Raw genomic sequence first — 27,111 nt, 5'->3', positions numbered from 1 at the left:
CAGTATTGACATATCTAATATTGCATATCAGGGGAGTGGTGGCTAGGAATGGTTAGGGTTAGGTTAGGGTTTTATGTGGATTCAATGGGCTGCTGTGGTGACCTCTTGACAGAAGAAGCCGAAAGCAAGTTTTATTTACAAATATACCCTATAAGATACCTTTTAAACTTTGGTACCCACTAAGAACCATGGCATTGGCCAAAGTACAAGGTAACGATTAAAGTGCCATAGTACCTACTTTAGTACACTATATAGTCCTTCGTATAATGTATAATGTATAATGTACCATGGTGGTGTCTGTACCAAGGTAATACTACGGTTATATTATGTTATGTACTATATTTTATCATTATACAGTATACAGTAATACCACAGTAAAGCATTAAATATAAAATACTGCTATTAACTATTAACTACTAATAAACTAGGTTTTCTATATATATATATATATCATGGAGGGGTCTACAATTTTCAGCATAGGTGCATTTCCACTGTGAGAGACAGAAAAATCCGGAAATCACATTGTATGATTTTTTAACAAAATTATGTGAATTACTGTGTCTGGTATATATATATATATATAATTATATATAATTCATACTGCATATACACACACACACACACACACATATATACATTAAATGTATATAAAATATAAATACATTAAATGTTTCACAAATGCACACAGGTACTTTTTAATATTGGTCTGTTAGTCTGTTTCTTAGCTGATAAATTCTCAGATTCTCAGTGTTTATCTAATAGGAGTCGAAACCTGTCAGATTTTTTTTCAGCTAAAGTAGTTATCTACTGTAGCTGTATCTAGCCAGGCTGTTGTCAGCTTTCTTTTGAAAATGCATCGCTTTCTTAAAAAAAAATGCCCATATTATTAGATATAATTGTTTTAAAGACATAACTAAACAACCTAAGAAAATCTCTGCTCCTCTACCTGACATTCTTCCAAACGGTTAGCTAGGCGGCTAGGTCATGTCCACTAATGTTAGCACTGTTAGCTAGCTAGTGCACCAGGTCTTCTTGATAAAGTTTATATCACACACATATCTTATATATCTCACATATAAATTATTATTATTATTTTTTTTACAAATTATATGAAAAAACAAACAAACACACAAACAAACAAACAAAAAAATAGCTATGTGGTAACAAATCTTATCTCTCATCTCTGTACTTAATTTTAGCTCTCAAAAGCAGGTAGCTATTCCTAGGAAAGCCAAGTTTAATTTTGAACACAAGCACAATTTCTTTGCCTTTTTATTTTTTATTTTTTAATTATTATTTTGTGTGTGAGAGAGAGAGAGAGAGAGAGAGAGAGCGTGTGTGTCAAGCTCCTCACCTACTGCCGAGTGCTAACATGAATAAAACATGCACCATGGCTGAGGTCCCCTCAGGCTTTGGCTTTTTTATTGAAAAGCTCTTGGTGGAAAATTCCCCCATTTTTCATCAATAATCGAATCACACACAGCATGGTGCACACGTGTATGTGTGTGTGTGTGTGTGTGTGTGTTTGTGTGTAGACACACGTGTGAGCACTCCTGTGTACTTTATATCGTCTCCGGACGATTCCGGGGGTAAGCTGCATTTCCGGGTGTGTGGATTAAGGGATGAATTCAGCATGAGAGAGCGGATGAGATGAGGGAATGAATAGATTCATGGACTGGATGGTTGTGAGCGGTTACGTACTACCAAAACCACATGATGACACAGGGAAAAAACACTCTTCTTGTCCTTTTTTGGAGAAAAAGATGTTTGTACAGTAATATTAGCTTAAATGAGGTGAAGCTCAAGTTAAGCTAACAAACATTTTTCAAAACATGTGACTGCTGACCTTAGACATCAAAGACGGCTCAGGCCTTAAAAGAAGTAACACAAGTGAACTATTGTCCAGTGTTATCTTGCATCCATATTAATTGCAAGAGAAAATTCCGATGATAGGTTTTTAATAACTTAATTAATTAATCATTCATTAATTTTCATAGATGGATAGATTTATACTGTAGGTAGACAGAGACTTTATTGATCCCTTAATTTACCTCCCTCATCATTAGCTATGTTAACATGGACAATATTAAGTAAAATCATTCCGATTAAAGATTACAACTTAATTGTTTGCATGGACGCTGATTTAATAAGATGTGTGTTTACATGTACAAATCATTTAATCAGAAAATGCGCAAAGTGCGTCTCCCCGCTGTGAGGTGATTAAATAGCTGGTAATATGACAGAAAAGGGAGAAGCATGATTTTTCTCTAGCTTTAGCTTTATACTTCCCGTCTTTTCTGAGGAATCCCACCTTCTGGATTATGAATTCAGTCTCGTCTATGATTGATTAAATACGTGTGAAATGGTGAAACAATCCCTGGCCCTTTCTCAGCCAATGGCAGGCTGTGCTGCACTGGTTGTTCTGATACCTTTCCATACTAAAATGTGTTGACTATTTTTAATAATTTGTGCTACATTGGCTTTTCTGTGCGATGGATGGAGTAGCCTTTGTTCCCAACAGGTGTGCATGAGCCGTGGGTGCCCATGATCCTGTCACCAGTTTACTGGTATATAATTTATAATGTATAATTCTATTCAACTGAAAGTGGTGTTATGTCTGATAGATAGAGACATAAAAAATAATGCAATATGTTACTTTTCTTCCTTCAACAAACAGCGACATCTGCTAGCAAACCTCTAGCAAACTACAATATGGATAATCAATATGCAATTTAAATCACTAGATGGTGTTCACTAATTGGAAATATTATATCTATTTCTGTCTTGGATGTGAAATCTTTTTTCTCCCTGTGCTTGGTGGGTTTCCTCCTACAGTCAAAAGACATGGAGATAAAGTTAACTGGCGTTCCCAAATTGCTTGCAGTGTGTGGATGACACGTGAGTGTGTGTATGTGTGTGCCCTGCGATGTATTGGCACCCCATCCAGCGTGTACCCCACCTTGTGGTCTCCTGGGATAGGCTCTCGCGACCCTGTATGCAGGATAAAGTGGTAAAGACGATGAGTGAGTGAAGGTGAGAACTGTTGGGCCAGCTTGGTGTTAAGCTAGCTTGTTAGTGTGTAACTGTAACATCTATTTCTTTTTGTACTCCTCAAAATACCTGCACTTTTTTTTTTAATCAGATAAATTGAAAATGTTAAATAATGCACAATTTACGGGCAAACGTCCATTTTATCTTCACGCCTCTATGTGAGCGTGTTTCAAACCGAGTCCATAACCGAGTACACAGAGACGAGAGATGCAGATATGGTACAATGTTTTGATAAAAATCTAAGATTCTAAACAGGCTTGTTAGTTTACACGTGTCTCAGAGTCTCCCTCATTACCTGTCCTTCTTCCCCAACCTCACCCCCACCCCAATTCCTTACTCTCCGTCTGATGTTTTTCTATCTTCGAGGCATGAGTATACTTGTCTGGAATGTAGGCCATGCATGGGCATATGAGGATGTGTTTTTGGCTTGGCCGGGAATTGCATTTTCTCTCATCTTGTTTTAGAAGAACGAATCAGGTGACACAAAGTCCCATTCCTTGACATGGATCTTTTTTTTTTTCTTGCATGTTTTATTCTAAGCGAATAACATGAGAATATAACATGCAGAATGAAAGCAAAGAAAGGAATTCAACGTCATGTGAGTATGGAACATACTAAGCCTTTTTGGTTTAAACATCATATACGCTGCATTTTAGTCTCTACTTGTAGCTGAAGTGTACATGTACTGCTTTTGTGTGACTTGCATGGGAAAGCATGTAGACTTAGCAGGGTTTACTTTTTGAATTGTGGCTGGGTGTGTGTGTGTATGTGTGTGTGTGTGAAAACACAAGGAAGTGCCTATAATTTCTCGTTTGGTTAGCATTTAACTAGTTAGTAAATAAACACTAAGAGCTCAACTCTGTGATTATGATAAGGCCATACATTGTGCATGTGTGTGTGTGTGTGTCTGTGTGTGTGTGTGTTAGGTGCATTGAAAACCTATTTACTACGTGTTGAATATTGAAACCTTGGATTACAGCTTGTGTTTGCCTCTATTTGTGCAATATGGAGCTTTTGGCAGCTTTAATATGTGTTGTAGCTGTGAAGCAGTCCATGTGTTAAGCCATACATACACATCGAGAGGGAGAGAGAGACTGAGAGAGAGAGAGAGAGAGAGAGAGAATGGGTAAATAACTAAATAAATGATGGGAGAAATACACAGAGGAACAAATAGACAGGAAGGAGACATAATGTTTACAGAGACATCTTTATACATACGCAGTGTTTCACAAGCGAACACATCTATCTCTCCTGATGCTCTCGCTCTATCCATCTCTCCCTATTTTTAAATATTTTGCCCTTTTATGCTGTTCTTCAACCAGCAGATATGACCATGATCGCAGATCAGGGAGTGACCTTTCGTCTTTATGTGAAGCGCTGTATCGCTTCTCCTCTGGGAGAACAGCGCTGGTTTCAATCACTGTGTATGTTTGTGAGTGTGTGTGTATAGGAGGGGGGTGTGTGTGTTTGTGGGTGCATCCTTACATGGATAGGAATATTTGACAGTTTTGACCTTGTGGGGACATTTGTCTGATTCTCAAAAACCGTTCGGTTCCTGAGCTTGAGGCAGAGCATTAATCACATTAATCACCTGCATTAATAATGATGTCAATGGAAGGTCCTTACAGGGATAGAAAGACAAATGTGTGAGTGTGTGTAGCCAGACGGTACTGTCACAGTCATTTGGGATGCGCTTTTTTCTTTTCTTTACATTTGTTCTCACCATGTCTCCACCATGACGTCATATCCTCTCTTTCTATAAAAGCAAACAGGGGATACATCTGGCGATGGTTTACACAATATGAAGAAGAAAAAAATGTAAAGCAACAATGTCTGTTTTCTCATTTGGCTTTGATTCAGTTTTTTTCTTGACATGAGATACATGTGTGAAACAAAAGCATGTTCTCTCATTAATATTTCTTGCACATTTGTTGAAATGCCCTTTGTGATGAAAGAAATGAGAATGATTTCAAAATCTTACATCACAGTCCATTTAATTCTTTCATTTTAGTTGGTCAGAAGATGTTGATTATGTTATTATTATGACGATATAACAATATAAAATGCAAATATGTATGGGTTAATAATAAAAAAAATTGTTCTTAAATAAGAAGGTAATAACAGTAAGTTCGCTTCGTGTCTAGCTGCGTCGCGCCACCTTGTTTTTGTTCTCGTCCCTGTTTAGAAATTCACATGGATCTCTAAACAGTAAATAAGGGTTTTTGTTCCTTATTTTCGTTTTTTCTACTGACCAAATCTTAAACAAGCCATTTAGATTTTACACCTATTGTGAACTCATAAAAAGAAACCCCACTCCCGGCTTGTTGCTCAGCTGTGATATTCTCTGGATGGTCATGGCTCAACAGTATCTCAGTTACATAGATGCTGAAATGGAGAAGGAAGTGAAATAAATGAACACACCCTTTGCTGTGTGAACTTGTTAAAGAAACAGTACAATGTGGGACCTTTAAGACCCAAAATGCAGTTGGGTGAGGATCTGGCAACCCTGCCTAATTGTACACATTCTCTGGTTTCCTCTATAATTAGAGACGTCATGACACTATTTGTTTATATAAAGGCGGTCTATCCCAATTCACTTGCTAGAATTTAGCAGTCATCCAGGCAGCTGTTTTAAGTGTGAATGCTTTTCCCTTTTTCCCTCCCTCGAGACCGAGACTGGGAACCGTGTACAAACTCGCCTTGGGTGAAACCAAGTCTTCTTAGGGAAACTGTTACACTCAGCCCAACCTATTAACCCGAGAGTCCCGCTAAAAAGGGTGGAAAAACACAGCTATTACGTCGTAGTTCTGGAAAACCCTTGCTGAATCACAAATAGCTCCCATGGCTCAGTACTTCCTGTATAACCGCACTGCTAGGGCATGAAATAATGCTTATTTCCAAAAGGGAGCCATTTGGGATTCAGCCCAGGATTTGTAGGCTCTTTATTTCTCAGCGCTGTCAGTGAACTGAACTCTTGCTCTGATGAATTATCAGCATGTGGGATGTAACAAGTTCTACATTTCGGTCAGCAGTTTGTTTATTATATACACTTTTTTTTTTAATTAGCAGTTTGTGCTGTTTCAATGAATTGACCAAATTTAAGAATGCTCAATATGCATCTCTAAAATGCAATCTTTTCATTAAAAAAAATGGAGAAAACAGTATTTTCATAGCTGTACATTTCACAAGAGTGTATTGGTATGATATTGTCCTATCCCAGTGCGCTGTTCAATTCTTTACTCTGATTGGTTAAAAGGATGTTGATGGTTATTTCTTTCATATACTGTACAATTGGTGTTCACGTAAAAACAAAATGTATATAATCTCGATGTAATCCCCTGCAACACTAATGCACTCCTCAGAGTGTTTCACTAGTATTAGGATACCATCGTGGTAACAGGTTGTCAATACGCCGAAGCCACGATCAGACTCTCTGCCTCACATCTGAAACTCTGGCCTCCCAGGACCTCCTTTAATGGCCGAACATGTGGAAATGGCTTGAAGCGAGGTCAGGACTGTACAGTCGAGTTCCCGTAACGTGCAAGTGGACCAGGTGTTCCACTCGCTTAATTTTCACGGGAACGAATGCGCTACTTGTGCTCCGATCCAGCTCGGCCGGAAACATCATTTCAGTACATCCTGCCTTCTTTAAAACCTTTGCACTATTTATAAGCTTAATTACCGAACTGTTCTTGAAGTACTTTCATCACAAGTCCCAGTTTGACTTGAACGCCCCATGTAGAGAACACAATCTGTATAATGCAGTTTTTGTTTCCATAGCAGCAGCAAATTTGCCGGGACAAATCATTTACAGTTAAACATGGGAAAGAAAAGACATGTCAAATTATTGATATGATGAAGTTTATGGAGGAGTCTCCAGTGTCAGTTTTTTTTGTTTGTTTTGTTTTTATAGTCAGAGGTAAAGTTGAAACATCAAAGGTTTCCATCCCGGGAAAGTCCTCATGACTTCCATGATAACGTTGTGGATGTTCAACTGCAAATGGACAGACAGTACAAGTGGTTGTAATTTGATTCATTAAAAGAAATCGGGAAATTGCGATGTAGTTAGAGGAATAAGACCCTGTGTTTGCAAAGCATTATCCCTTGCTGTAGACTAGAACGCAGGAAATCACCTTTTCCTTTGTGTTTGTATAACCGTTCCGTTTTCCGCTAATGACCGCAAATTCGGACGCCTAAATGTAGACCATGTAGACAACTTTGTTTTGTTATTTTCGCACTCTGTTTGAACCCGAAATGTGACATTCGGACAGGACATATACAGTTCTGTCCTGGCTTAATCTCTCTGCTGTTCATTTTCTTTGTCTGTCTGTTTAAATCACCCTTCAGTGACCGCTTGTCTCGTTACTCTGACCCTGTTGGTTAGGGGTCACTGAGCCTCTTTGGACTGATTTATAACCTGCTGTGTAACACTGCACAGTGACCCTGAGTACATACACACATGCCCGCGCACACACACACACACACACACACACACACACTCACATACACTCTCTATTACTAAACATTACACGGTACACTGTAATACAGCATTACTAAAAGTTGGGCAAGTCATTAAACAAAATAAAGCTTTTGTGATGTTATTCTTTAGTGAAAATAGTCAAATAATGCTTGCAGAAGTACTTTAACGATGACTCATTAGCAGTTTTATTCTTTGTATGCACTGTTTCTGTATTTCATGCCCTATTGGTTCTGTAAGTCTAATATGGCTAGCGATCATTTAGAGCGGAGAACAGAGTTCGGTGGTTGTTTTGAAGATTGTTTTCCTATTTGTTTTTTTTTTCTTCGTTGTGAATGTCATAATTACAGGAAAACGTGGAAAGAAAGCATGTTTATTTTTATATAAATTGCCTCCTTGCCTCAAACCTTGTCGATTAGCCAAGAGTAATGGCATACAAATAGTGCTCTTTTGCTTTTCTATGAGCTAAGAGGTAATGGAAGCTTCAACGTAAATAAGCCAATACGCAGTTAGTGTACTGAATACTGAAACTGTCCTTGCCTCAAACAAAACCGTCTGCACTAAAAGCACAAGATTGACCAGACTACTATAGGGTAATGAGCTATTTCCATAGGTAGAATATAAACTGTACAATAGAATATGGTTGTATATTTCTTATTTAGTACAGAGGTATACATTAGGGTCAGCTCTACAGTATATATATATATATATATATGTATATATATATATATATATATATGTACAATTCACTAGGATGAAGTGCGATTTGGAGCACAGCCAAACTGTGAATATCCAGGGATTTTGGTCGTCTTTTTCCATATTAAGCATTACCAATGGCTTGTTGCCATGGAGATGGTCAGTTTTTATTTGTTTATTTATTTATTTTTAATAATGTTGGTCCCGGTCAAAGGTATACAAAAACCTGAGCAGAGAAGAAACACTGATGCATGCCCAGTTCTTCCGTCTGTCTCTCTGATCCAATCATTTCCAGGCGAATGATTGCTGAAGCAATGATGACAACATAACCTTCCTGCTGAAACTGCACACACCCTATCTTAGAGGTTCAGGATGAGGAAGTGCTGTTGTTTTTCTAACAACATGTGTACAGTATAAACAGTAGAAGTAGACAAGCTCGACTAGTCCCGGTTTGACTTGAACACCCCTCCCGATATATAAACATGGTTATCTGTGTTATTTCCTCACACTGTATCAATACCGTGGTTTAATCAGGTTGTTGTTTGGAACTGATGTGCCACGGTTAAAAATAACGTGTTTATTCGTAAACGCTTCGAATAAAAGCAGTCAAATCAGCTGTAGATACTGTATGATTAAAGACTAATGCTGAGATTTAGCTTTTTGTGGTCAGGTTTATATTTAAGTTATATTTACAGCATTTTGACAGATGTGCTTATCCACAACGACCACCATCTGAGAATTTGAGGCAGAATAGAGGTGCTGGGGTTCAAATCCGTGACCTTCTAATCAGCAGGCCAGCTTCTTACCCACTGAACTGCAGTGTGTAGTTTGTGTGTATGCGTACGTGCAGCGACTGGTGGTTTTTGGCTTTCAGTGGAATTGGAATGAAATCCTTAAGCACAGATTTCTCCATTTTTGCTTTTGGAATTTATTTTTAACTTTAAATGTCTTCCCAAATGACAATTCCCAAATGATAAAAGTTTCCTTATGTTAGACCTACGCCATGATAACTTAGATTTTAAAAAATGGTTTAGGCTGCATAATATACAGTACATAGTGAGGATGGGAATTACCAATCAGCTCCTGATACGTTAATATCGTGATTCAATTGAAATTGCGATGCTATAAATATCGCGATTTTAGAAATATCTCATTTTGACATTTCCCCTGATTCTGATATAATTGTGCAGGATGTAATCAATATAAATTAAATGAGTTTAACATTGAAATTTTTGCTAAACTTTTACTGAGCAATGCAAATCTGTCATAATTATTATTTCCAAACAAATGTAACGAATAATTCACTTCTACCACACCTCGGATGAAAATGTGTGAATTGTTTATAGTGCGCCACCTGTAGGACCATAAAGAAACAGCAATGTTTTAACGCCTTCAAAGTCGCTGTGAGCGCATTAACATGCGCGTCTTCCACGTTATATCTGAGGCTGATCTGAGGTCATATCTGAGGCTGTTTTAGTCACTGGCTGTTCGACTTGTTCATCTTTTTTTATAAATGTAAAAATTGTTTTAAAAAAAACTATTTTTAAGTCAATATGGCGATATGTGAACTGCCACACAGAAGAATCGCGATTCATAACCGAATCGATTGTCCCCCATCTCTGACTGAATATTTCATAGATGCATTATGGGTAATCAAAACTCTTTTTTTTTTCCCTTTTCAAAAAATAATAATTTCTAACAGGTTTTTTTTTTTTTACCTTTAAAAACACTCTCACTCGCTTGTTGTTTATGTTCTTTATTGTGTTGAGGCTCATGCAGTCGATATTCGGAGCTTATTTTCTGTGTAATGAGCTCTCATTATGCTGAGTGCTCCGGCACCGCAAGATGACCAAACAACTGATAAAACTGAGACACACACACACACACACACACACAGAAATGGTCAGACCATAACAGGAAGTTTCCTCTGGAAATAGAGCAGTGAGGCTACTTCGAGTTAACAGTTTATCTGTTGAGCATCTCTTTAAATTATAGTAGAATCTGGTGCCTGGAAAGGGAGGTAGTTGTGACATCTCTTTTATTTATTTATTAATATTATATATATAAATCTATATATTTTTTGGCTTGTTTTGTGCAGAAAGATAATAACACATATTTTCGTTCTGGTTAATTGTTCTTTTCTTAACCAGAGCTCAAAGAATGAGGTACAGCATGTACTGTAGCAACTTTAGTGCACTACTTGAAATATTTACCAGAGTAAAACAAAACCTGGAGTACACTGCGAGACAGCGAGACAGCGAGAGGGAATAAACATGCAATTGGTTAAAGGGTGTTTTGTTTGTGTGTTTTTCGAAAGAATTTATATACAACAATGAAAAAAGATCATAAATGAAACCAGACAGACGGTCAGCATTGCAGAAAGACTTGATACAGTAAGTCATTCAGATACTGTACCCACTCGGCTTTACAGTACATCATTAATCAGCCACCTATGAACTCGAGAGAGAGCTCGGAAACGGAATCCGTGGCGGCCTTTATTGCAAAGTGTTCAGGGAATTGGGCTCCGGCGCCGACATGACATTTCCCTCTTCCCATCTTTACAGTATATCTTACAATGTATCATAACTCTCACTGTAAGTCTGGTTTATGTCTTCGCATTATACATGTGTGCTGGATTGAGAGCTCCGTCACTCTGTGATTATGTAGTTTTCTATGCAGACTTTTAATTACACTTTAAGTGTGTAGTTATGATCTTATTTAACGTGTGTAAGTCTAATTCCAACAACTTTACAGCCTCAAAGCAGATAAAGGCTTGTACACCCCCTGTAATCTTTGGCACCCCCTTGCTGGGAAGCATAGCTCTAGTTGGTGGTGGGGTTACTATGGACACTGTGCTGAGTCCTTTTGCCTCTTTCTGGTGAGGTTTTTGTCTACTACAAACAAGCGCGAATGGAATTGAGTGGATCTTGCTGGGGTTGGAGCTAACACATGTTGAACAACAGTTACTTTTTTCTGAGATCACTGCAACACAGAAACAGGAGTAGACGTTGAGGAGATGGTGACAATTAAGTTCAAGTCTATTGAAAAATAGAAGCGTAGAAGCTAGAAATGTGTTGCCGTCAGATGGACCAATCACAGTTAATGCAGTCTGTGTTACCTGGAGAGGTGCATGTCAGGCTATGGCATAATCTATGGCATTCAGTATGGGCAAGACCTACGGCATAGGCTTGATGCAAAAGCATGAGTCAGCCTTGAGATACAGTACGCTTCATTTGCTTACAGTTTGCCAGGGTTCATTTGCTATACAATAAAATTTGTTAACATTGGCAGCATTAATTGTCAGGGCTGGGGCAGCACAAGACCTGCCCCATTTGACCTAAAGTGCGAGAAATGAACATGGTATGGAAATAGAACACCAACTGGTATTCTGACTGGATTAAGACATTTGTGAAGATTAACATTTGTTGAATTGCTCATATACAGTGGAGCACACAAGCAAGCACACCAGGGTCCTCTCTAAGAATAGCGCATCACATCAATCACACTGCGGGGGTTTGTTTAGATTGTATACAATCAAGCACGGAATTTTTCACCGAGGGATCTCATTAGATCTCGGTTTCCGTGTCGTGTTGCATCGGTTAACCGTTTTATTGGATATTTCAGGCTACTGATCCAATTCCGAACCCACAAAGCCTTTCGAAGGAAATAGCACCACCTTCGATGTGACGTCTCTTCTTTAGAGAGCACCTCTGTTTGTCTCCAACTTTTTTTTGTGCAGCAAGGAAGCTTTTTCTTAAAAAATGCAAACATTCTATGGTGCTACTGGATGTGATTCAGATGTTCAAAGGTTAAGCACATTATTTAAACAAATAGAATTATATATAAATCATATGCTTTAGCGTAAAGAGAGTTAGCATATATTAGTTTCCTGTTGCTTCCATGGCTCTTTGGTTAACTCAAGGAAGGGAACAGCAGATCTCTCAATAAACCTTCCAAATAACTTTCTTTATCTTCTTTGTCATGACGGACACGACAACGCCGCCTCTTTCATAAGGTTCTGTTGATAAAGTGGTATGGGAAGCCTGTGGAAAGCCGAAAGAAATAAATCCCACGGCTTCATGATTTGATTGATTCGCTGCCTCAGTCGCTTACTTTCAGAGCGAACGCTTTTCCAACATAAGAGACGGAATTAAAACTTCTCCCATGTAGTGCGGAAGAAGAAAAAACTTTTATATCCTGCCGTCATACAGACACATGTCATGATTGATGGCCGTTCGCTTTTTCCTTTTGCTCAATCACAAGGAATACCTGTGGGTCTCTAATGAGCGCTTCCTGTTGTTTTCCCATCTGTGTCATCCAGGTTGGGAAAACTGATATCGGAAGCGGATGTTTTTTTCGCCCCTCGGATGCGTCTTTAAAAAGGAAGTCTTTGCCTCTTAGGAGAAATTGAGAAAAGGGATCCATCCAGAACACCCTAGGGTTCCAGGCACTCTTTAAGTCTTATGACTGGTTTCATGCCCGCCAGCTGGAAACAAGAACACACACACACACACACACACATTCACACACACACAAACAGATTAAAGCAATTAGTTAGTACTTTTAGGGTTCAGTGGGTGAGTGATGGGCACTGTCTCAGAGGGGTATCATTTGAGATGAGTGGAAAGAGGAAGAAGACAACATGGGATTGGAGATCAGAAAATGTGATGAAAGAAGAATATAGACTTCATGGAGAAAATTGCAAATAAAAGTGGACGTGAGTCTTTATGATTCAAGCTTTAGATGTGTTGCGTCTGCTGTCTGGATTTCTAGATTGTTAGATTAGGTGTTAATTTGCTATCGAGAGAAAATTTGCTTTGCTAAATCTTCCTTGTGTGAATCATCATGACACAATAAACCGCCAACACATTCTATGGAATCTGCTCTCCATTTTCTTTGCCTCCTATTTGTACTTAAATATGATATTTATATGGTTTTCGCATACAGTACAGTATGTGGAGCATTCACCTTACCAGTCCCAGTGTAAGATGTTGCCATAGAAACAATAACATATTAGGAACATGTGCATTAACATATTCATACCACATGAAGGGATGATTTTCGTCTCTCTCTTTTTTTTTTGAAAATACCACGTTCAAATTTAGCACGGTCCTTCATCAAGTTCCAGCATATCCAGCCCGGCCGGCTCATCCGAGAATTATGTGCTGCAGGAAGCATAAATAGTTAATTAGATCTGAAAAGGTAATATGAGCTTTTAATATCTGCAGCAAGTGCTGGGAATAATGGGTCGAAGATGATACATGATTAGTATTATTTTTTTTTGTACTTCGAATGCCTTTAGTGTAATAATATTACCTTTTGTAGTTTTAAGAAATGGAGAAATCAATTTTTAAAGTTACTAAATAATAGGTTGTAGGACAAATGCACTAAAGAGGGTTTACATAATAAGTCAGATGCAAAATCGAATTAAACTATAAGAGAGCCACTGCTTTCTTCTTTTAATCAGTCATAAATAATGATTATATAAATATATCTAAACATTTTCAACATGCTCACTTTTTTTCTTTTTTACTGTATTGGTGTTAAAAAATAAATTTTAGACTACTGTTAGTTGATGGGTGAAGAGTTTGTATAAATGGTTAAAAGCTAACAATAATCTAATAAGCTTTAGTGTAATCAGTGACATTATAATTTCAGGTTGAAGCCCACGTTCATGTCTGCTTGTCTTTCTTATTAATTAATTTATAACTTATTATTATAAAGAAGTGAAAGTTGAGATATCCAAGTACTGCAAAAGTTTCAATCAATTCTGTCCAGCCAGTTTTGTGTAATAAAATAATGTTGTAATAGATATTTATATATCTTATACTTGTGTAGAAGAGATTACTATCTCGTCTATGTTCTCTTGTCCGTGTCTGTTTAAAGATAAGACGTGTCGTGTCGTGTCGTGTCGTGTGTATGGTCACTCCTAAGTCACTCTTTCTCTCTCTCTGGTTTTCTCACACTCAGATCTCATTTGATGCCGAGGCTGAAAGAATCGCGCTCTCACGAGTCGTTGCTCAGTCCCAGTAGTGCAGTGGAAGCTCTGGACCTCAGCATGGAGGAGGAGGTCCTCATCAAACCCGTACACAGCTCCATCCTTGGTCAGGACTTCTGCTTCGAGGTACCCACGAGCACTCAGGCCTTCATTCACCTGCACGATCTTGTACTGTTGACATACTCTAGCTGTGCTCCATATGCTGTAATTTCATTCTTGCACTATTATTCTGCGGGCTATTTTTAAGTCATTTGCGTAAAAGAAAAAAACTTCAGGATGTCTGTTTGGGTGCAGTGCACTTTTTTTTAGTACTCATACGTGAACGCATTATGATGAATTAGGTGGAGGAGGCCAAAAATAAGTGGGTGTGACATTCATAATGTGCAGACGCATTTAGATTTTCAAACCTAATTTGGTCTGAAAATGTGTTAGCCATTCCCTTTCTTAACAGTCTCCCATTTCTTACAATCCACTTTTTTCATAATGTTTATTTTCACAATGGGCGTTTGAGTCGAACCTGGACTTTTGATTGTATGGAAAACAGAAGAGAGTAAAACCTCCCTTTATGTCTCTATATAATACTCTCCTACACTAATGTACTTATCCTAATGTTTCACTAGTGCTCGGATCCCATCAAGGTAGAAAGGTTTTCATTACGCCAGAGCCATGATCAGACTGCCTGCTTCACGTGCCCGAGGAACTCCTTTAACCACCCAACGATTAGAGCGAGTTCCTGTAACGTGCAAGTGGTGTTAGTGAATGATTGTCTGTACAGTTCCTACAGACAGATGCGCCTCTTCTGCAAGCTGGGAACAAGTTATCCATCCATTTTCAAGGATCAAGGGTTCCGCTTGCTGAATGTTGACGAGTACAACTGCAGTTGGGTCCGAGCCACCTCAGCCAAGATCGTCATTCATCATAGACATACAGGCTTCTTTAAAACGTTCACACCATTTAAATGTTTTACTGTCGCTAAGAGTCTCATTACTGTAACGTGTAAATGTTAATCAGTTTTACTTCTTTCATCACAGGTCCCAGTTCAACATGAATACATGTTAAACATGCTTTATGCATGTACATAAATATTTGCAGGGATTTTTTTTTGTTCATATATGAAAAAAAACACATATAAAAACTTATATACTGTTTTAATACTTCAACCTGATAAGTCATTAATAACCATGTAAAAAGATCTTTTGAATATTTTAAAATCATATTTACAACTTAATTGCTGTAAAATTTCAAAAATATAACCTGACACTGGCTGATATCTGCCATTTTTTTTAGGTGAGCACCTCAACAGGAAGCAAGTGTTTCTCATGTCGCTCGGCCGCCGAGAGAGACAAATGGATGGAGAACCTCAGACGAGCCGTTCACCCAAACAAGGTAGACCACACGCGTGGCGGTGTTGCTTCCTGTCACACCAATGAAGAGCATGGAGTTGTTTGCCGTGCAGAAACAGGCTTTTCTGTCCTAAACTAAAAAAACAAAAACAAACTTGAACTGATTTACACCTTGGGCCCTAATTAGCTGAGTGATGTTCAGGATGCGTCCTTTCATAAACGTTTAGGACACTTGGACACAAACCAATATCCATTACAAGCAGATTGTTCTTGCAAGATTGTAATGACAGATTAGGCTGAAATACGAGCCTGCTTCTGTTGGAGCAATTAGTCTATGTTGTAATGACGGTTGTTATGGAACACCTGAAATCCAAATTGCAAAACTGAAAGCCCCACCCTGTTCATGCATTTTTATGTCGTCGCCTGCAGGCAGGTTTTTTTTTTTTCTACATGCAAGTAAAAACAGAGATAACCAGAGCATTCAAGTTGTGACATCAAAGTCGCATCCCTGCCAGACGTTTACCATTTTCAGTTAATGTTGACTTCAGCGGCAGCCTTTCATGTGGTGAAATGATATTATGATATTAAATATTAATCAGCTGAAGCTTTACACTTGTACCACTTTAAACCATCCTTCTGTGAAAGCTACACGTTCTGGAAAGGCTACATTTTTCGAGCAGGCTTTCTCACCATGGGAATGACTTTAACTACCAAATGATGTCATCAGGTATTTATGCAGCCTTTACCTTTTCACTTTATAGCAGGGACATGAAATGATCTAAAACAGTAGTCATCTAGCCGTCTAGTCGTAGCAGTAAGCAGCAAATGAAACAGAGTTTTTTTTTTAAACTTCTAAAGTCAGCCTTGTTTAAAAAAAAAGGATGGTATATTTCACCCTCAAGAATAAAAGCTTCTTCGGGTTTCTTTATATAGTTATGGGTTCGGCACATAGACTGCATGAAAAAAGAACTGGACAAACCCTCTGTGACGTCACCCGTAGGTTTACTAAAGAGCAGTTACGAAGCTCTGGTGTGGGAGCTTTGGTCGTCGCCATCATGGCAGAAGCTGACGCCATCTAAATCCCAGTTAATCCATAAATGGGCAAATGGGCAGAGCAAACGGTGCCTGGCTATTAGTTGGAACACTTCTACCTGTTTTTTTTGCCAACGCTTTTTTCTGTAGTGAAGTTGGCTGTTTTATTATGGCGTTCCATGTGGATTGACTCACATTGCCTAGTGGTCATTTAAGGAACTACATGTTTTTGCATTGAAATATTTTTTTCAGAACCAGAGGTTGCCCTTTGGTTCTACATAAGATATCAAATGGTTACTCTTTTAAGGATTCATCGATCTGACATGGGTGGTCACCATTTCACTGTGTTTGTCAGCTGGATAATATAACCACTACTCAACGTCCGCAACCGCCACACAACTACCCCTTCACCGCCTGCCTCCAATGATTTTACTACTCAGTACCTATTGTAACTTCCGCATCATTAATCCTGTAATGCCTTGTGCTCTTGATGTCACAACCCCATTCCCTATACACTCTTCCCCTTGGTCCCAAGTCGCCCCATCTGCCCATTCTCCTTCTACCACATGATATATTCGTTGAAGGTCTCTGGAATTCATTTCAAGAATTTCCCACATCAATAAGTACAGTCTTCAAGAAAGACTCCTCCTGCTTAACAAGCTTAAGAGTGATATGCCCAACTTATTTAAAACTGAATTGCTGAGGTGTATTTCTGCATTTCATCACAGATTCTTCCTCATTTACATTCTCATCATTCGCTGGCTTCCCCCACCACCCAAAACTCAGCGTTGCAGCATGCATCTTTTTTAGCCTAATAGTCAATGACAGCATTTTTTTTTTTTACTGTTCACAAGAATATTTTATGTCTTTCAGCCTTTTTCTAATGATTTCAAATGCAAGCATTTTTTAGATTTGATGTGATTTTAATTTAACTGGAAAAGTGTATTGAGTTATAGGGCCAGAGAAAATCCACATTTAGCGACTCCAGCTTTAATGGTTTAGTTTTACTCTTGGATTAAATGTATGCATTTTTATTTTATTTTTTTTGCTTTTATTTTCAATAACTGTCTGACTGGTTTACAATATTATTGCAAAGTACTAAAAATAAATAATAAAATAAGGCATGCTATGATTTCATATTTTCTATAACTTCTGGCACCTTAAGAGACAGATTGACAAACCCCATTTCATATTGAGAATGATTTGTAAGAGCTAAGATGCAGAGTAGTATTTCCAACTGCAGTAGAATCCAAACTAGCAAAGCTGAATATTACAGTATACCACATACCTACCACCATGAGTCAGTGGATCTCTGACCTCATTCTGTCTCTGCTCTTGTCTCTAGGACAACAGCCGTCGGGTAGAGAACACCCTTCGGCTCTGGGTGATCGAAGCCAAAGACCTACCGCCCAAGAAGAAGTACTTCTGCGAGCTGTGCCTGGATGATGCCCTTTATGCCCGCACCTCCTGCAAGCTGAAAGCAGACAACATCTTCTGGGGAGAGCACTTTGAGTTCACCAACCTGCCTGCTGTCCAAAACATCACTGTCCACGTCTACAGGGACTCGGACAAGAAGAAGAAAAAAGACAAGAACAACTATGTGGGACTGGTAAACATCCCAGTAGAAAGTGTGACCAGTAGACAACTTGTTGAGAAGTGGTACCCCGTTAACACACCGAACCCAGGGAAGGGGAAGACGGCGGGACCTACGATCCGGGTAAAGGCGCGCTACCAAAGTATGAACATCCTTCCAATGGAGATGTATAAGGAGTTTGCTGAATATACTACCAACAACTACATGCTGCTCTGCTCTGTGCTGGAACCAGCGATCAGTGTCAAGAACAAAGAGGAGATGGCTTGTGCCCTAGTGCACATCCTGCAAAGCACTGGGAAAGCCAAGGTAACATAAAAAGAAAGAAAGAAAACAATGATATGTGATTTTGTTTGTAAGCTTTATAAACCTGGTAAATAACATCTGGGGAAGGTTCAAAAGTATTTTGCGGAAATTCACTAGGACCTTATGTGCATTAGCTGATAGTCAAGATTCCTCCAAAGTCTGAGGTTCAATTCCAATCTCAACAAATTTCCTATGGGTTTCTTCTGAATACTTCCACTTTTACAAATCAGATCTACCAAACATCCTGGGGGTGGGGATGGAGGTGGACTGGCTTCTCCAAACTGCCCCAGATGTGAATGGGTTAGAATCTTTCTGATGCCTATATTAACCCTTATTCTAGATAGATCCACCACGTCCCCAAACCAGATAAACTAGGTATGCAAGAATCATTGAGAATTTTGTTTACTGTGGATTAACCTTTGGTAGGAAATAATATGTTGTAAACCTGGTGTCGAGAGTCTGCTGTATTATTATGTTAGTGCCTTTACCATTTTGTGTCCCTAATCTTGGATTGCCTGTTTATCGAAAGCCTGCCCCCTGATCAGTTCCAGTTAGATTTGTATCTGGTGAGCTCCAAAGTACAGAGACCCTGAGGCAAACCTGAGCCTGCAGAGATTATATCTCACGATTTTCTCTGGTACATCCGGGGGTCCCCCAAATGGAGCTGGAATATGTGGATTGGGGTTGATGTGTTGTTACTGCGACCCTCAGCAGGAAAAGCAAACAACGAATGAATGAACGAATGAATGAAATGTTAGTGTTGGAATAGCAGAAATATTGGCCCTGCTTGTCAAAATCAGTTTTTGTATCTGTGTATATGACTATTCCTGCTGGAAGTTGTTGCCTTAGGGATCCCTACAGAGCTAACACCTTGCCAAACCCTCCGCCAGGGCAAGATAACTGATTCTTCTTATTTTTGGCCCAGAGAGAAGAGAGCGACCAAGTCAGCAGCTGTCATCTCCATCGGCTGCCTGAGCTATGTCTGGTCTGACTGGCGCAGTTTCAGTTACTGCAGTAACACAGTGCATTTGTGATGACTCATGGGATGAAATAAACACACTAGGGAAATAACCATACATGGTGGTGGAGATGTCTCTGGCGTACATATGCCATTTTTTTTTGGAGAGCGTGTTTGGACTACATTAACTGCCCCTGTCATTCCCCTGTTGTACAAAAGACAGGGCTAAGCGAGGGGCGCACCGCTGACGGCGTACAAGCTGCGCGTCCAGGACTCGTCAGAGATTTGCAGAAACACTCTCGAACCGGCCCTCCTGTTGCTATCCTAACTAGCCTTGGGAGATCAGTTAAATTAACCATGAAACAGGTTTTTACTGTGGGAGGATTGACAGACAGCCTGGTGGTTATATTTGTCCCTGTGATCGAAATTAATTGATAAACATTGAAGTTGCCAAGCTCCGAAGAGCCTAATTCTTCCCATTTGCATTCCTTTTCCGCTTTATTTTCGCCGCTAAACAGCTCTGGCTGAGTGTCCGATAAGCATCGCAAAGACCAATGTTAAATGGTACAGTACAATGCTAATGATATTGAATGCAATCTGTGCCCGTTACGATGGTCTTAACATAATAAAGCATTCGGGAAAATGGACGACTTTCGATTAGTTAGCATTTTATAACTATTGCATAATATTAGCAATGATGTCCTGCACTGTAAGCATGTTTTATATTTGTACATCAGCACTTTTCATGTTCGTGCTACCAATTTGTATGCTGTGCCAGATTAGCGACCAAAATAATTGAAAATAAAAACTAAACAAAAAAAACACATATTATTGAGAAATGTCACAGAAAGGTGCAGACTATGCTGTAAAGGTTGTAGCACCTTGTCATTCATGGTGTCACAACGTCATTAGGCATGGCCAATGGGCCAGGAGAAGCAGCTCTGCCTCATCATCCACCAAGTGCTGATTTCGAGATTACTTTCTGCCTCAGCGTCATTATTAGCATGCCATTAGCTCGCTGCTGTTCTGGGTGCATGCGCTTTACCCTTACCATTGCAACAAGGATGAGTGGCAGTGGCAAACAGAAGGCAAGTCGCGAAGGCCATCGCCTTCTCTGTCCCAGTCCAGCAGTCGATTCTGGATCCTGAGGGACGTGGCCAATCCCGTTAGGCGGCGGTTGTTAATTACTATGACTTAATTACCCCGTGTCTTAAAGCGGCCCAGAGGGAAACGGCCCGTTAAAAACTCGAACGTACTGTACACATCACCACCCCAGCGTTCCAAGGTCGTAAGTTATGAGGACAGCTGTTAAAACCTGACTCTTGTGCACTTTCGCACATGTTTGCTCTTGGACTCATGACCATGTGTGAAATTAACTGAGCGCATTATTCATGCTAAATAGAAGCATTTCGTTGTGAAAGCTTTTTTTTTTTTTTTTTGTTAAATTGCTGGAGTAATCCAAGCTATTTGGAAATAAGCTAGATGATCTAAAAAAGATTTCGTGTCCTCTTAGGACGCAGCTGCCTTAAAGCCTGGGAAACCATTTTACTGCAGCAGATTTTACAGCTAGTTTCCCTTGAAGGGAAATAACTTTGAATGATTGCAACTAATTAGTAAGTGTGTAGCACTGTCTCGATCAATTAGCACCAGATATACTGCACGTTCAGTTTAAAAAGATTTTAGTTTAAGATGTGCGTGTACTTACATACATTGTAAACTGGAATGTTTATTTGAAGCATATTTGCTAACTCTGTCAGTATTGCATATTTAGCATATTTGCTAACTCTGTCAGTATTGCATATTTAGCATATTTGCTAACTCTATCAGTATTGCTAGCAAGCCTGCAGTTAATTATTTTTTTAATCTAATAAAAAAAAAAAAAAGCCACAAATAATCTCAGGCCAAATAAGGTCAGGACACTGATGAACCGATTTGCCTTTTTCTGTCCTTTTAGGATGTTGTGCAGATTTCGTCCCCCACGGGGCGAGTTGAACTTTTCTGAACTGAATCAAAGGCGCCTCGCTGTTCCCAGTTTCCCGGTCGGTACAATCATTATAGAATCTTGGCATTTCAGCGACTATTGCCCCCGTAATTAGTAAATAGAGAGAATGTTAGGAATGTTAAGTAGGGAGATTGTAGCTATTCAGAGATTTTTGGAAGTAGCAGTGAGTGATCCTCGCTGTTTTTATCCTATATGTCAAAAATTCAATTCAATTCAACTTTATTTATATAGTGCTTTTTTGAGGGGGGGGGGGAAGGGGGGGTTACCAATTTTCTCCCTAGTTTAGTCATATCCAATTTCTCCCCATCACTAGGGGGCTCCCACATTAAGGCTACTACTATCACTCAGTCGGGAGGGCCGAAGACTATCACGCGTTTTCTCTAAACCACGTGACGCCAGCCGTCGCATTTTTTCGACCTGCTCACTTACGCATCGTTGGGGCGTAACACACTTGGAGGACAGCGCTATCCGCTCTTTTCTGCTTGCGTGAGCTTACAAACGCCCCTGATTGGCTGGAAGCGCTAAGTACCTTTCATCCCTCCCCTCCGAGAGATCTCGGCCAATCAGCTCTCTCTAGGCCTCCGGCTGCGAGAGGTTACAGCATCACCCGGGAATCAAACTAGCAGAATCGAAAACGCAAAGCAGCCTTACAGAATAGGAAAAAAAAATTATGGAAATGAGTATGAAATGTGTGAGAAAATATGTATAAATCCAAATCATCAGATTGTCCCTGAATGAAGCCATTTCATACAGTCTGAGCCATTTATTCAGTGTTGGACATTAGCTATGTTTCTATGCATAATATTTCTTTAAGCTGATTTAATTAGTTTTGGCTTCCCATCTTTTCTGTTCTGATAAATCCCGCCTTCTGTGTTATGATTGGCTACAAGAAGGGTCTCATTTACAGTACGATTGGTTAGATGCTGTATTATGTGGCTAATGCAAACCAATCAGAGCTCCTACCTCAGCCAGAGACCCACTGGATGAAAGTCTGAATTAAGTCTCCTTTTTAAAATGCCCGTCCTGGAAACTCGTCACGTGAAGTTACCCCCATGAGGGGCAAATGTGCAGAAAGATTATACTTATAGCAACACGTGAGAAACAATCAGATTAAGCGTGTACATGGATAATATTTCCCTACTGATTGGTTTACCAAATTTCAGGACCGACTGCTCCGATTGAGGTGTTTACATTCCTATAATGATTGGTTTTTATATTTCGATTAAGCTATTATTTTTATTATTAGTGTAATATTAGGGTTCCTGTAAACAAACCTATTAAAACTCACCCTGAAATTTTTCTTACAGAAAATAAAAACGCTTCTGTACAAGTATACACGCATAGTAATAGTTAATGAAAGGTTTTCGCGTTAAATAAAATGAGTATTTTCCTGTTATTAACTTCTTAATTACAGTCATTATTTCCTTTGGACATGTTTCTCCACTCCCATCTGCCCCTTCCCCTCCTCTCTGCTCCTTCCCTCTTCTGCTCTCCCTCTTTGTGTGTTAAGCTTTTCTTGTTCTTGCTCATTCTTTTTGCGCCTGTCATCACTTCCATGCCCCCCTCTCTGTCTGTCTCTTTCTCTCTCACACATGCTCTGCTGGGCTTCAAGGCAGGCTCACAAAGAGAGGATGTCATTTCCCGTTCGGAGCAGCACATCACCATGGCAGACCCTAAACAGTCCTGCCACATATACACACAGACACACCGTAACAATCTATGGAACGTGTCAGTCTCTCTCCACACGCTTAGTGTGCTAAAATGTATAGTTATGCAAGCAATGGCTGGCACCATATGGATGAAAATTAGCATATCGTAATTATGTTTCAGTTCTGATATCTAGATGGATAAATTTAGATGCACTAGATACACTGATATTACAATTTATTAACACCGTGATACACTTTCTCATCATGATACAGTATGTCAGTGGTTTTGTACTTTTAGTCTTAATGGCTCTGATCTAATCGCATCATGCTTATAAACGATCATAAACAGTTAGTTCACCGGAACATATATGATGGACAACAGACATAATCTTAACATAATAATAATAATAATAATAATAATAATAATAATAATAATTCTCTTTATTTCTTTATATTATTGCTGCTTTAATGCACTTATCCCAGTATTGCACTAGGGCTTGTAAAGTTTTGTCAGTACACTGGACCTACGATCGGACTGCCTGCTTCACGTCTGATACACTGGCCTCCCAGGAACTCCTTTAATGACCCAAACATGTGAAAATGGCTTGAAGCGAGGTCAGAACTGTAACTCCCAGTCGAGTTCCTGTAATGTACCAGTGGTGTTGGTGATGGATGGTTGTGCAGATTTTGCAATTCCCACAGACAGATGCGTTTTTTTCACAAGATAGTGGCAAGTTACCCGTCGCTTTTCAAGGATCAGATGTTCCACTTGCTGAATGTTGACGGGAATGACAGCTGTGGGCCCTCCAGCCACCTTAGCGGGAATTGTCGTTCACAGACGCACGCCTTCTTTAAGACGTTTGCACAGTTGACATGTCTAAGAATCTCATTACCGTACTGTTCTTGAAGTAAATGTCAAAAGAAATTTCATCACAAATCCCGGGTTGACTTGAACGCCCCTGATTATTATTATTTGTATTATTATTATTATTATTATTATTATTTGTATTATTATTATTATTATTATTATTATTATCATCACATGTTTCAGACAGAAGAAAGTCGGTTAGAAAGATTTATGGATTTTTTGGTAACTTGTGATAATTCGTGTCTCATACACCTTTAGAGAAAATGACTGGATCATTATTACAAAATAATAATTACACCTATTATAACATAACAGCAGGAAAAGATTTGTTTCATTGAAATTTTTAACAGCTGTGTAGCTATAACAGTAATAATAATAATATAATATAATATAATAATATTTTTTTGCTGTAGTATAAGGGGAATAAAGCACTTTGTGAAAGTGTTATTGCAGCAAAATCCTTTTGGGTGGTCATCAGACTTTGTATCTTTTGGCACCATGACAACCAGCGTGCATGTATATATATATATATATGTGTGTGTGTGTGTGTGTGTGTGTGTGTGGGTATGCTTGTTTTTAATACATAAAGTTCCCAGCACTTCTCCTACTTAAGCTACAGTACACTACCAAATATGACTCATTAACTAACATGATTGTGATTGTTTACTAGTGAAATGAGCCGTTTTTAGTCACAGATTTCACTGTCTTATTTAAACAAGCATTACTTACGAACAAGAATCTTAACTAACACTCTTCAAAATTTACATCACTTACAGTAAAATTTATTAATGCAATTAATCATTTTAGACATTTAATGTTATTATCACCGTGGCTGGCACACTTGTCGGCGCACTCCTGTGAAACCTCTAGTATAGACTACGCAATATAATTCTGCAGGTATATTGTGGTTTGTTAGACGGATGTGAGATCCGTTTTGGAAAGGCGAGTGTTGATATAGGGATTAGCAGTCATCCTACACACACACGCACATGCACATACAGACAGTACACTGTATCTCTTGAGTCCTGACCCAGAAGTCCTGCTGTCAGCTCTGAGAGCCAGTCAAAAGAATATCTCACGTCTGTCTAAGAAATAGCAAGAGGTGGGGGGGGGGGAGAGAGAAAAGAGAAAGAAGCTAGGAGTTATCCTAGTACGACTTTAGTCTGGAGTTTAGCTCGCCGTAATAAGTTACTCCTCATTGAGTCAGGTGTGTTACAGAAAATTGAAGTGAAGTGCATGGGAACTTGGGAAACTCCGCCGGTTTCCCACTGCTTCTTGGCAAAGCTTTTGCGGAGGGAAGGAGCACAGATGTCCAAATGTAACTGAGGAGGTTCACAGCCGCGACTGAAGCCCAAACACATTCCAACTCGCCATGCAGGGACCAAAAACAACGCCCTGGGAGTGCCAAGATACACTCTAGGGTTATCACACATACTGTCACTTTGACAACACACACACACACACACACACACAAGTTCAGTTCTCTTAAAAGCTATGTTGTAGAAGAAGGGGGGTGATGGGAATGCAGGAAGGGAGACAGAGTGATATTTATATTGTGTTTCGTGTGGACTGAATGAAGGTCACGCAAGCTTAGATTGTGTAAAATAAACACCCCCTACATGCGCGCACACACTATAGATGTTAGATGTTTCCATTCATCACTGTGAATATGGTTTTACACTTTTTTTTTACACTTATGGAGAAGAAAGAAAGTGTTTAAAACTGGTAGACAGATGTTTTTGTTAAAAAGGCTGACTGCATTTAAAACAAAAAAAAACCCTTTTTTTTCTGTGCTATAGAACGTATACAATGCTGAAATCTTTATGGTTAAATTTTAAATAAAGGAAGAATCGCTCGACTTGTTTGTCACACCTCGATATGTATTATTCATAGAAAGCGCATGATACGATATTATCACGATACCTAGCTGCCGATTCGATTTGTATTGCCATTTTATAAATATCACGATTAAATCGATCGATAGATTTTGTTCTCATTCTAAACAAAAGGACGCCGTCCCGTCTGCCGATGTGTGGATGTGAAGAGCACCACCTGTAGGATCATAGAGGAACTGCAACAATTTACCACCTCTGATGCGAGCATACTGTACGCATATAACGTAAAAATCTGTAAAAAAAACAACAACTTTTTTTTGTTCATTTTTTGAGTCAGTAAAGAAAAAATCATAATACATAACCAAATAGTTTTTTTTTTTCATCTCTAATATGTATACTGTTAGCTGTGAAGTACCAGCCAGGAAGGACAGCAAACACACGCATACACACAGCATGCACTGAAGACAGTGTCTGATGTTCTCTAGTTTATTCACAGAACAAGCGGCATGGAAGCAGTAATTCATTGCCTGAGTCTACTACATCAAAGCTGGTCGATGTTCTATAGAAATCCGGGGAAACAAAAGGGTTCCGGGGAAACAGAAGGGTTCTAGTGAGCCATATAAGGAATGAAAAGAAATAAAGCAGACCATCAAAAGATAATCCTGGAAGATTTAACATCATCTAGGGGAAAGTGTAAAAAAAAATTACAAAAAAACATCTACTTCATACCTACATAAATACTTCATGACAACATGATCGAAACATTAATTTTGAGGTTAAAGGATGTGTTTGATGGGGGTATATGGTACTGTATGGTATGGTATGACATTCCCATTGAGACGAACTTTATTAACCTATTTTAGAAAGAAATCTCCATAGAGTATCTGTGGTCTGTAACAGGCAGGCACGGCGGTGCGTTTTTGACACAGACACACACACACACACACACATACACAAACACACATACGCACACACACCAGGAATGGGCTGCTTAAGCCTTATCAGCAACTCTTGTTTCCCAGGTCCACACACACACACACACACACACACACACACACACACACATATTATTGCTGGTGCCTGTCAGATGGTCTTGCCTTTATTAGTTTTCACCGCCAGGCCATGCAGTCACCGGGAGGCTCCAGGATTTTATCCTTTCTTTAATCCTTCCGTCACATTTTTTTATTAAGTCTCCTGCATCTTGTTTATCTCCCTCCTTGCTTTTTTTTTTTTTTTTTTAAAAAAAAACCTTCTTTCCTTCCTACTTTTTGTTCACCTAGATTATGATTTATTTATTCATTGTGG

The 27,111-nt window shown here is 39.1% G+C and overlaps 1 protein-coding gene across 5 annotated transcripts in view; it reads left to right on the top strand.

The window, feature by feature from the left end:
• The window catches only part of dab2ipb (DAB2 interacting protein b), a 137,515-nt gene that overhangs the window by 85,151 nt on the left and 25,253 nt on the right, over positions 1–27,111 (top strand). For all 5 annotated transcript variants that reach the window (XM_053484928.1, XM_053484931.1, XM_053484929.1 and 2 more), the window contains 3 exons: positions 14,195–14,348; positions 15,510–15,608; positions 17,943–18,497. In XM_053484928.1, the coding sequence (XP_053340903.1) occupies positions 14,195–14,348; positions 15,510–15,608; positions 17,943–18,497 (808 nt within the window). The remainder of the gene's footprint in view (positions 1–14,194; positions 14,349–15,509; positions 15,609–17,942; positions 18,498–27,111) is intronic.

This window comes from Clarias gariepinus, chromosome 24 (genome assembly GCF_024256425.1).
Source record: "Clarias gariepinus isolate MV-2021 ecotype Netherlands chromosome 24, CGAR_prim_01v2, whole genome shotgun sequence".
Lineage (NCBI taxonomy): Eukaryota > Metazoa > Chordata > Actinopteri > Siluriformes > Clariidae > Clarias > Clarias gariepinus.
Note: the sequence above shows the minus strand (reverse complement) of the source record. Positions and strands in the feature narration are given on the sequence as shown.